Genomic DNA, 12273 nt, shown 5'->3' with positions numbered 1-12273 from the left:
ATAGCCTTTTCTGCTTTCTTTATTCCAAAGGAGATTTTTGTATGATTGGTTTTTCTGAGGAAATATAACATGAATTCGTAAGAAAAATTCATGTTTTTAAAACAGAGAAAAATTAATTAAGACAAAGGCACATAGTAATTTTAAATTTCTTTAATTGCTTCAGTCCAAGTCCAGTGGAGTGCTAGAGCTGATACAGTTGCTGCATACAACTGAAAGGAAGTATCATAAAATCTTCTGCTTTTCCTAATTATGCTGCAACCAGTCAAAATATAAATTGGGAAATGTCACATTGGAATGGGGTCCTATTTCAAAAAGTACTGGAACACGCACACTGTGTCACCCACTGTCATTTGATATGTCAGTTCACTGGTTTTTAATGAGTTAGGTCTTTAGTTGCTTCCATTTTCTTAGAAAATTTCAGCCTTAACGTTTACAAACAGTTTAAGTGCTAGGTTGCTCCCAAACCATTACATGGCAGAGGATCCTTGTGGAAATACAGTGATTTAGAGTGGGATTTCAAACAAACTGTGTCCTTTTTCAATGGTGGAGAAAGAAGCAGGTAAATTTAATTATAAATGATGAAGGCAAGAAGTCTTGGCTTGTGTGTTTGTAAGGTAACTGTGTACAGTGGACACAGGTGTGGACTGGCATTACTGCTCTTTAGCAGTGATTTCTTTTAAGAAAACTCCTGTGAAAGCCTACTTTGAGCAAAGAGAATGGCCAGCTTAGCTTTCATTTGCAAATAAGGAACTTACATTTCTGTTTTGCCTGTTCATTTTGTAGAATCAAAAATCCATATGCAAATTCTTACTCTCTTCTTCCAAATAACTCCTAAAGGAAACAATGGGCTGCATTCTGTTAATCAAGTTATTTTTCTATGACTTTGGTAATTTTTAGAAGAATGTCAGGATTTTGTAAATGCTATAGAAACATTTCTTCTATTTTAGGAAAATAAGATTTTAAATTTGTCTTAAAGTCTGCCTGATACAGTTAGAATCCTATACAGGAATAATTCTGGAGATGCTGAGAAATTATAAATAAAATAGTGGCAGTTTTGGAATTCTTTGCAAAATGTCATTATTTAAATTACATTTTATAATTTTATTTCATAGCAAATACTCATATTTTGTTTGGGTGTTTTTCCACAATCAAATTAAAATACATTTTAAAACTGTAAAAACCAATTCAGAAAAACCTGTTTATTTCCATATAAATTCACTCCAATGTTTTTGTTTTTAAATGCATGTAGAACTTATTTTTTATTAGTCCTTGCTGAGTAAGAAGACCTATGACCTATTTGTCTTAAATTCTAATGTTCTGCTGTATGAAAAGCTTGACTAATTTGTGTAGTCAATAGGAGATGAAAAAATTTGCTTGACATGTAGAAATGCATGATGTTTGTCTCTGAAGAGTAGACTAATATTTGTATGCATTGCTTGTCTTACATAAGCCTATAGTTTGCACTACAGCTCCTGAATTGCTACTAGCAAGAGCTACATAAAATAATTTTGCTTTTTAGCATGAAAAGTAGTGCTAGAGTGTGTGTGATCTTCTCAAGAGGAGTAAAAAGATGATCAGGCCTGGAGCTTCTTCTGGCTCGAAGGGGAGATGATGATAAGACTTTTAATAAGGAGGGAAAATGTACTGGTGTTATTGGGATGCTGGTAGCTAAATTTTTGTTATAAAAAGGTGTAAATGTTCTGGTTCATTTATTTCGGTACTCGTCTTGATTTTTTTTTTTATAAATTGCATAGGGAATGCACTATGATTGTGTTTTCTATGGATTTTATCCATTAATTGTCTGTATTGTTCACTTGGCAGATCAATAGTTCAGTATTTCATTTGTTTTCATTTCTTTTACATTGTTCTTTAAGTAAAAATGGGTGAATTCAACATGCTTTAAGAATTGACATAGGCAGAACATCCACCACTGTCTATTCAGATTAGGTAAGAATAAAATATTTGTTTCCAAGTAAGTTGTGTAACAGAGGGTGAACAGACTACTGTGAAACCAGTCCATCTGTCATATAATGCTACATTACTGTATTACATCAGCTGCCTATTTTTTAAATGCCAGATAGAATTGATACTGAAAGCTTTCCATACTGTAATAAAATTAAGAACCTTTTTTTTTACAAGAACATGATTTAATAGTCACTTGTAAAAATTTATTTTGATGGTACCAGTTTTACTTCTGTATTTAATGGAGTTTAATGACTCAGAGCAATTTCAAGGACCAAGAGACTAGAAATTAAGTTTTTATGCAGTATTTCTCTTCTCCAGGTGCTGAAATATTAACAGAAGATCAGCTTGCCTCCTTCAGTCTTCCCCCACCACAGAGCAGAGAGCAATGCAGAAATCACCAAAATACTTATAATTTACCCTGAAATGTTAGTTCTGTCAGTGTAATTTGAAACATTTCTGGTAATTAATTTTTTCCTCATCAGTATTTGAAGGATAATGATATTGTACTTCTTAAGAAAGGTTTCATCCTTGGTCAACAGTACCTTCTTCTAAAATGATCTGCTGCTGTGATGTGGCTTTATAATGTTTGGGATCATCTGACAAGTGAGGAAAAGGGATTCCAACCAGACAAATTTAGATTTAAAACCATTAGTAACAGATGACATAAGAAAGATGTACCAATTTAGAGAAAAACAAATCTGTTTTTCAGACTTCAGAATTAAAAGGCAATATTTTGGAGTAAATGTAAGTGTTCTCCAGAGGAATATCACTTTTTTTGTTAAGTGGATGAATACATCATAACTCTGTTATAGCTAATATTTTTATGACCGTTTTTTGTGAAGGCAAAATGTGCTGTTGGCTACAATTCATTTTTGTATCTGAGTTACCTATGTATAAGCTAACTTATTTCATTATTTTCCATCTCTTATGAAAATGTCTGCATCTGTTTTCTTCTTTTAAATCCCAGCCTGACCAGAATCTGTGCTTTGACTTTTTTTTTTCTGTTGAATTTTGAAATTTTATTTTTCTTCTTTTTTGGAAAAAAAAAATCAAACATTTGGACCACTTTTGTAATATTGTGTTTGAAGGTCCATTTGGGATTTCAGAGATCAGGTTTCCATTGAACTTCTCTGTTTCTGAAAAGTACAGGACACTTTTAGCGGCAGGACCATCATATTACAAATGATTGTACAATCCAGGAAACAGCTTGGCTTTGAAAGACTGTAGTTTTAAAAATTTGTATTTTGCCTAAGAAATGTTATTTCTATCTCTGGTAGCACATTCTAGAAGCCCAGATCTTGGCCTGACAGATTCATAAAAATTATTCAAGGTTTAGGTGCTTTAAAAATGTATATTTTCTTCTAAATGATGTATTTTTGCAGACATGTCTCTATTAATGAAAGCAGTCTTTCACGAAGACCTTCTTCATCAAGATGTTTTCTTCTGAGGTGTCCATAGTGATGCTTCTCTTTCCTCTGTCATTCCAAACAAAATTTCATACATGTGATGGAAATAATTATTTTACTGAAAGCACAAATGCAGTTTCCAAAATTATCATTGACTTAGGTGCTTTTGAAATTTCACCATCTGGATGTGTTTTTTAACTCCTTTGGGTAAGCTCTCTCCGGTTTTGTTGTGCAACAGTAACATTCAAGATTTGAGAAATGTGTCTTTTTAATTAATTCTCATTAATAGTTTCTAACTTCCAAAAAAACCAGGTAAATAAAATGAAATGCTTTTCTTTATCTATCTGGAATGTAAACATAAGAACCATTTAGTTCAAGTAGTAGTTTTTACATCAGTTCATAGCTTTTATATGTTCTGTATCTGATTCTGACATTGACTAAATATAGAAAATGCTTATTGGCCAGAGTAAAAGTAAATTATGAAGTATTAGTACTATGGAAAAAAATTAAAATAATATCTGAATTATTTAGTAAGTGGTTAATTTAAAATAATGACCTTTTTTCTTGCTTAAGAGATATTTTTGTTGTTTGAAGTTGCATTTTCATGAGGGCTGGGGAGCTGGAATTTCCAGCTGCCTGATTTTTCTTAGACTTAGTATAGCATTTTCTATAAGGTTTTCTTGATTTCAAAGCTGAATCAGTGTGATATATTCCTCCAAAATTATATGATCTTTCTGTAATGCCAGTTGAGTTGTTTTTAGCAACTACTTCAGTCTGCTCTTTGCAGTCCAGCTATAGAGCATTGATATACATTCAGTGAACTGGGTGTATGTCTTATATATCCAGATGTAAGATTCTTAGGTGACATAAAAATTTAATTGAAAAGAGTAAGAGTAATATCCCTTGCAGTGTTAGAGGTTTGTTGGCAGTGTTCTGACACACTGAGTGCTCAAAAAAATTGCAGGGATACAAGAAAACTCGCACTATTTTTCTGTATTTTTCTGAAATAGAATGAAGAAGAACTTTTTTTTTTCCATATCAGCATATCCAAAGTAAGAACAGTGATAAATAACTGCAGAATGATGGAGGAAATAGAAAGTTCTGTTTACCCAGTGTATGAAGTCAAGAAAAAGAGTGGTGCATCAAACCATGAACTCAAGCCTAGCAGTCCTTAGGAGAAAAGGGAGTTACTTATTGGCATAAGTTGCTACCTACAGAATGTACTGTTTGGTATCTCCAGTGTTTTCCACTCCATATCGTACAGTTTCTTGTGATGGGATTACCCTTCATTCAATCTTTACCTAGGGATTACTCACAGCTTTAGCTTCCAAACAGGCCACATGATTACCGGTTAATGACAGGAGCTCAAAGTATGCTTTCAAGTTGTCCTTCTTTCAAAATGTATTATAATAGGTATTTGAAAAGCACAAGAACTCCTTGTATGGTTTGTATTAAACTACAAGAACCTTTTAAATGAAATGCTGGTTTTGATGAGTCAGCATTTTAGTTATGTGAATAAGACAAGATCATGCTTAAAATAGTCATTAAAACCCACAGTTTTAAATCAGCAAAGTGTGCAGAGCCTATCTTATTTTTGTAAGTTCAGTGATGAACATACAGGATTGATAGTAAGGAGAAGCCCAGTGGGACTGCTCATTTAATTAGGCCTCAAAAATAATTGCAAAGAACTGGCATCAATTTTCAAATAAATTCAAAATAGCCTTAATTATTCTTAATAAATGACAAAGGTTTGCCCTGTGCTCATTTAATGTAAGCACAGGCTTATATATGTAGTACCACTCTTGTTTTACAACCAGTCTGAAACATTATCTGTATGTTGAATCTGAAACAGTATGGATAATTAGGGAAAATAAATTTGAATCTTAATTAGAAATTCGCATTGACAACTACAAATTAAGCCTTAAGATAATGACTCAACATAGATCTTTGTGGTACTTGTGAAGTCAGAACATCTTTTCCTCTCCACAGATATTCTGTTTAGGGACAGAGTATGAACTATTTGCTCACACCAGTATCTTCATATACAGAAGGAAAGAAACATGAGGCAGAAGTGCCAGCATTATAGGTACATGTAGAAAATTAGACTCTTCAAACTATCTCCAATGCATCTATGCAATACGGTTGGAAACTTTTGTGTTGGTTTGTCATTTGATTTTATGTTGTCAAATAATTATTTCAGCAAATAGAGACTCTAAAAAGAATGAGACCAGTCATTCTTGTATTCTTTTAATTAAATTATTCTATAATTTAATGTTCATCAGAGAGTACCTAGGGCTGTTTCCTGTGTTGGTAGACCAGAGCTGCAACATTGCTGTCTTAGAAAATGCGTGACTGACTGCTTTTATATCAGCAAGCTCTGTGACTTCGTGCATGACTGTCATTAGCAGTTTGGTTAGTCTTGCATGTTTCAAGCCACCTTTCAGCACTGTATTTTAGTCAAAAATCTAAAGGTACTTTTCTGAACTTCTGAATGTTTTAAACTTGGTTTTCATACCAAGTAGGGAATAAAGAGTTGAAATAATCCAATTCTGTATTAAATGGAAAATGCTAAAATTAAATGAAGATGCTAAACTGTTTCTATACATTTGATTTAGAAAAAGAGTTGTCAGCATTCTTAAACTGAGATTGTTTATTTTACTTTGGTGACTTTCCTTCATACACTGGGTAAACTGAAGGTCTCCCATTAACCTTCTTTTTCCACCTTCAAGGTTATTTCTTACTGATTTGATCTGGCAACCAGTTTGCCTGTACAAACTGTCAGAAGAAAAGTGGCCCTTACTTTGTAAAGAACCTTGTATCTGTCTCCTATCCTGCAAGTTTTGTTCAGCCCATGTTGCTTGGTGTACATCTCTGCACAGGGGACAGGCTGAGGAAAATTTCCTCCAACTTTCTGGCCAGCTGCACTAATGACCTTGGACTCTGTGAAGTGTTAAAGTAGACAGGGGAGAAAATGTCTGAGGAAACATGTTGCATACTGTAAGAAATATGCTGTAACTCTTTGTACTTTTTAAGAAGTTTGGATCAGGTTTTTAGCTAGTTCCACTGGGCTATTCCACTCCTGCATTTGTGTAAAAGGAGAAAAAAGATTTTAGCAAAATGAAGAAAGCTGTAGTGTGGGTGGACCCCACTACACTCAATGTAAGAGCAATCCCCGTTCTAATGCATGATAACTGAGTATAAAATTATGCTTATTTTATTTTGGTATTCCTGAGTATAATCTTAATTCCCTGGAACAGAATTTATTTATTTTTAAGGGACGGAACTTAAAGTAACACATTTGTGTATATGTAAGTAGGCCAAGGCTTCAAGTTTTTACCACGTATCTCTTGAACTAGCTTATTTCCAGATAAATTACTTTTTCTAGTATTCTTGTGTCTAATGATCATCTTTATGGATGGAGTTGATTTAGGCTCAGTTTTAGTGGAAGGAAAAACTCTTTTCCTGCACTAACAAGTGTTTTGTTTTTCACTTTTGTTGTGTTTGAATTAATAATAAAAAGAAAACCCAAATCAAAATCAGTTCTTAAGACGCAGTGATGCTGAAGTATGGTTCAAGTTGATAATTTTTGCATGATGTGCAGATGAGCAGCAACGAAATTATTATTTAGATTGGGAAGTTTAAAGATCAGGGTTTTTCCCACAAACCACATGGCCCAGTGGCAGCAAGGAACCATAAAAATTCTGTTCTTAGGAGCTGTATTCCTTTAACCTAGCTGTAAGTAGCTAAAGGATACTGCCCCTGGTGGTCTTGTCAAGACCTCCACTGGTTCTGCTCCTGGGGCGAGTTGGGCATGTCTAGCTCCCAGGGTGTTCAGAGCAAACTTAGTTGTCATTGTTCAATAGCTCCTGTATCCTGTAGCCCTTCTATTGCAGGATATTATCTGCCTTCTTTTTGCTTTAAAGAAGATGCATTGTCACTGTTGTCATAGAGTCAGGCTTTGAAATAGATTTCACAGTTTTTACGTGTCAAGATGAAGGCTGCAAATTATCTTCACAAGGAGACAAGTGAAGTCTTAAATATTAATACTGTAAGTTTGTTCTGATTTGTCTATGCATCAGAAGTTTAGAGAGTTTTTGTGAGGATTGGAATTACCTCACTGGTAAAAATATGGCACATTTTTTGAAGAAGATGTTTATTTAGAAAGCTTTCTGTGGGATCTGTGCTGCAATGAAATACCTTTCTAGCTATACTTTCCCAGTTAATGATGTATAATGATGACTGAAAAAGTAAAAGATATGCTTATACAACTTCCTCTTCTCAAGCATATTGACCTGCATTTGCAGAGTGATCAGGAGACAAATTATTTGAGGGTTTGTTTGAGTTACTTGAGAATGTTTAGGATTTAAAAGGATACCACTGCAATCTGGGGATTTCTCCAAGTCATCACTGACTTGTGGGTCGCATCAGTGAACACTGTAAGCGCCTTGAGCGGCCTATGACTCCTGATCTCAGGAGCAATGAGGTGGAATTCCTTGTTAAATGGTTTGTGTGATGGGGTGTGGACTGACACCTGTCCACTCTAGCTGTCCAGACATAGCTGGAGACTGGCGTTGCTCTGGAGCAGGTGCTCAAGCATCTCCTTGGTCAACCTCTCAGGAGAGTTCCTTCCCTCCTTAGAGAGTTTAACCGGGAGGTGAATACACTGAAAGTCACAACCAGCCAGCTCACGCAGTCTTATCCTGGCCTTCTGGACCAGATGAGCTACTAGCTCCTGTGGCTGTGTGATGGTTTTGGATCGCTGATGGGACAGAAAACCCCATTCTATGATTAAAAGTGAAACTTTCTGCTCTTCAAACCACTGGAATATCAACCTGTGTATGTGTGGTAACTTTCCTAAAACAGTGAATTGGAAAGGCAGCTCGGGCTGATAACAATGAGCCTGCCTCTTGGACAAAGCTTTCTGCACTTTTTGGAGGGTGGTTTTTGCCTCTGGGGTCAGTTGTCTGGGAGAAGCCGGCTCTCTGTCCCCTCTCAATAAATTGAGGAGGTCCTCACTGGTGAGGCCCACCCAAGGCCTGTCCCAGTTCAAAGACCCACACAGGGAATGGAGGGGTTTGGGATCACTCTAGGGTTTTGGGATCACTCTTAACTGCAAGACAAGTGCCAGACAGGTTTAGCCAGGTATGAGCATATGAATAGAAAAAAGTCTATTTCTGAGGTGAAATGAAGAAGCTTCTATTTCATTTTTGAGCATTGGGTCAGGTGACTCAGAAACAAACAATGATACATCAGGAAGGCAAATTATTATATCAGGCAGCAGCATGTGTTTCCCAGATTAGGCTTCTTGAGCAAAATTAGATTAAGAATTTCTTTCATCATCCTAATTAAAATATTCTGCCCTTTTCATTGTCTTAGGTCATTGTTGATGAACGACAGAGGAGAGCCTTGACTGCTGCTTCCCAAATATAATTAAGTTTGATACTTTTCAGTGGAAGAGGTTATATATTTGCTGAATTTAAAGCAGTTGTAACAGAAGCAGCAACTGCATATTTTGAAAGTTAAACTGTGTTCATGCATATATTAGATTGGATAGGTTGGAATCTTTAATTTAAACTTTTTTTCTTTTAAATTTCCCTTAATTTTCTAGAGTTCTTATGTTTAAGATTTAAGATAACCACAAACCACAAGTAACTTAGATTTCCATGCAAGAGGTCAACTGTATCTAATTAGTGGACTGCTGTTGTGTGTGTGTGTTCAGAATGCTCCTGCTCACTTAGGAGGTAATCTTTGCTCACTGAGTTATCCAGGCAGTTCCCAATAATGCTGTCTGCAGTGTGAGCTGCCTTTTGCACAGACAAAATTCATGCCTGACACAGAATGTTAATATCAGCTTGATATAAAGGGAAAGGTGTAATTTTGCAGTGCAGACACCCTCGAGTTCACTTTGCTAATCAAAACCAGAGGACTCTCCCAGAGTTTCAGTCTCTCTCAGAGTTAGATTTTATCCTGTTTAGATTCAATCCTGTCTGTGATGAAAGTTTAGGAGACCATATGTAAATGTCAGTTGCCAATTTCTTCCATGCACTCTCAAAAGACTGACTACTGACAGCACTGGGCATTTAACATTTGCACTCATGTGTTCTTGAGCAAGCAGTAACTGCATCTCTCTGCCTGTAATGCTATGTTTGAGAAGTGTGGCCTGTGCTTGTAGCAATCCTTATTATATTGCAAATATGCCTTTAGTTTGTTGCCTTATGTACAAATTGTTTTGTGTACTTTTTCCTAGTGTAATATACATTATTTACTCTGTGGTTCTAGCAATATTCTCACAAGCTTACTCTATATGTGTGTAATTTATCACCACATATGATCAGCAAAAATATATACTTGAATTTGAGTGAATTCCTGTTCACTTAGGGGCAAAATAAGACAGCTTACCAACAGAATTTGGAAGGAGTTGATACAAACCTTCAGTTACCATGTGGATAAAAAATGTAGGGACACATGCCATTTCACAGACAATGGCTGATAAACATCGATATGCTTGACAATTTTCTATTAATAACCTTTTCTATTTAAATAATTAAATTCCATGTCAGAGGAAAATTGGTTCTTTTCTTCTGTTACATTTTGCACATTGCTTAATTCTGAACAATAGACTTCGTTTTCACACCTTGCAAATAATATTTACTTTTTGTGTTTACTTTTTAATTTGGACAATGACATTGGATTTGTATTCCTTAGGTTGTTAATATGTGATCTATAAAAACATGGAACATGGCAACCTCCAGACACTCTATGTATAAATAGCTTTTTCATGAGCAGTCAAGCTAAATAGCTTTCTTTTTTTTGGTATGGATTTTTGTTCTTTATCCCAAGTACACCCCTGGTGACCCCAAATGCTGTTTGCTTTCCTGGCTCTATACAACTCCCTTACTGGGCCAATTAAAGCACACCTGTGCCCCATGCTGGTTTGCTATTTGCTAATGTGGGACATCTGACTTTAGGGGCAAAAGGGGTATGACAGAAGTTTGTCTGTTACTCTGTTGCCACAGCACAGCCCAGCCACAAATTTTAATGAAGTTTTTGGGAATCTATTAGGGATAAAGAAGTGAAATACAAAATTTTTTTTTGAACTTTGAATAATAAAAGAGTATAAAAGGCCCTGTAACACAGAGTTGTTCATATGGAGCATGTTGGTGATTTAAGAAAAAAGAAAGAATAGCTGTAATTAATTTCATTATAGTTACATTGAACATTTTGTGAAGCTAGATATTCAAAGAAATAAAGACAGAAAGAAAGAAAGACAGAAATTATCAAATCTGTAAACTTAAATTCTGAAATGGGAAAAAGAAACACTGGCCTTGTAAGCCAGTGACTGTACTTAAATATTCTTTTTTTCCAGTGAAAGTTTTCTGGTCATAGTTCATAGGAAAGTAAACCTTTGAGTTGGGCACAATTTATAAAATGTGTGGTCCAAATTAGCCTAAGAATTGATCTGGAAAACTGAGCCAATGTAAAAATATATACATTAAAAAAATCAGAATTTTTTTTTTACCCCCTCCCTTATTACCTACAAAGAAATCTTAGGTTTTTGGCTCTGCTGTCTCCAGGAATTACAACATGTTTTATTTTTTCCCCCTTCTCAAAACAAAAGAAGGAATTTTAGCTTTGAACTTAAAAGCTCTACTTTGTTTTGAAAATTCTATTTGAGAACTCTGTCAGTCCTCTAAAAGCCAGTATGTGTCTATTTTGCTTTTATAAGTGGTACAATACCATTGAAACAATCAAAACATGAGGTTTAGTATCCAGCAATGGTTTTTGACAAGTTTTTTTAGGTACTTTAACTAAATCTAACTTTAACTAAGTTTTTCTGAGTTGCTGTTTCTTTCTCAAGTGTCCTTGGATACATGTTTTCTACTGTTTCTCATGAATAAATTACTTGCAGTTTTAGCCTGTTCAATGAAATTATAGAATATAAACTAAAAAGAGAAATAGAAAGAGGGGACCTGTCATTCTGAGAGATTTATCTAGGATTTATTGGCGATTTACTTTAGGAAATAATTATGGATTTATTTATTCTTTTTATTTTTAAATTTGTTTTTTATTTCTCTATTTAGATGGAAGATGTCATAGCCCGCATGCAAGATGAGAAAAATGGGATTCCTATTCGGACAGTGAAAAGTTTTCTTTCCAAGATTCCCAGTGTCTTTTCTGGTAAGAGTCAAAGTGAATTTCATACTATTTTAAAGTTTTATGTAAGGGGATGCTCTAGTGGGAAACACTTTTAAATAAGTACTGTTGAGAATTCACAGTCATCTGGTCTGGAGGAGACATTATTTATCCTTTGAATAGTTTAATTATAGAAGACTTTCATGTTTCTCTCAGATTGGAGTAGGTTTACAAAGAGATATTTTTATCTGAAAATTAGGTGAAGGGAATACTTAATTTACTACAAAAAGCGAATTATCTCAAACTGGCAGTATTTTTATGGCAGGTCAGGTCTGGTTTTCAGCCAGCTTCCATAGCAAGTATGAATTTAGTGTATTGGCCAGTACATGAAGGTAAGAAATTTCACAGCAGCAGAACAAAAGAAAAATCATCACCACACTCTGCAAATGGTGCCGATCAGGGGCTGTGACATTTACTACAATGTTCATGACCTGCTTCTGCAGCCCAGTATCTGAGCTTGTGAAACTAAGGCTGAGATCTTTGTGGTGATTTGCAAGACAGCTGTAAACTCTATAGCTGGTCAGGTCAGCACAGTCATAGGCACAAAATTCTGTCTATTTATTAATTAATTAGCATATAGTTACTCTGATATTTACCTAGTTTTATGACAATTTATGCACTTGTGTATGTGGCTATGTACTCCAGTGAGTATTGAGTTCCTTTGAAATAGATGCCATTGTTGAATCTAATTTTTCCGTAATCTGTAAGA

General features: G+C 35.0%; 1 protein-coding gene across 12 annotated transcripts in view; it reads left to right on the top strand.

The window, feature by feature from the left end:
- Positions 1 to 12273, top strand: part of RGS7 (regulator of G protein signaling 7) — a 258434-nt gene that overhangs the window by 117198 nt on the left and 128963 nt on the right. For all 12 annotated transcript variants that reach the window (XM_039707030.1, XM_039707019.1, XM_039707022.1 and 9 more), the window contains one exon: positions 11453 to 11549. In XM_039707030.1, the coding sequence (XP_039562964.1) occupies positions 11453 to 11549 (97 nt within the window). The remainder of the gene's footprint in view (positions 1 to 11452; positions 11550 to 12273) is intronic.

Source organism: Passer montanus, unplaced genomic scaffold (assembly GCF_014805655.1).
Source record: "Passer montanus isolate IOZ18808 unplaced genomic scaffold, ASM1480565v1 scaffold2, whole genome shotgun sequence".
In the NCBI taxonomy this organism is placed as follows: Eukaryota; Metazoa; Chordata; class Aves; order Passeriformes; family Passeridae; genus Passer; species Passer montanus.
The sequence above is the reverse complement of the archived record's forward strand: the minus strand, read 5'-3'. Positions and strand labels throughout refer to the sequence as shown.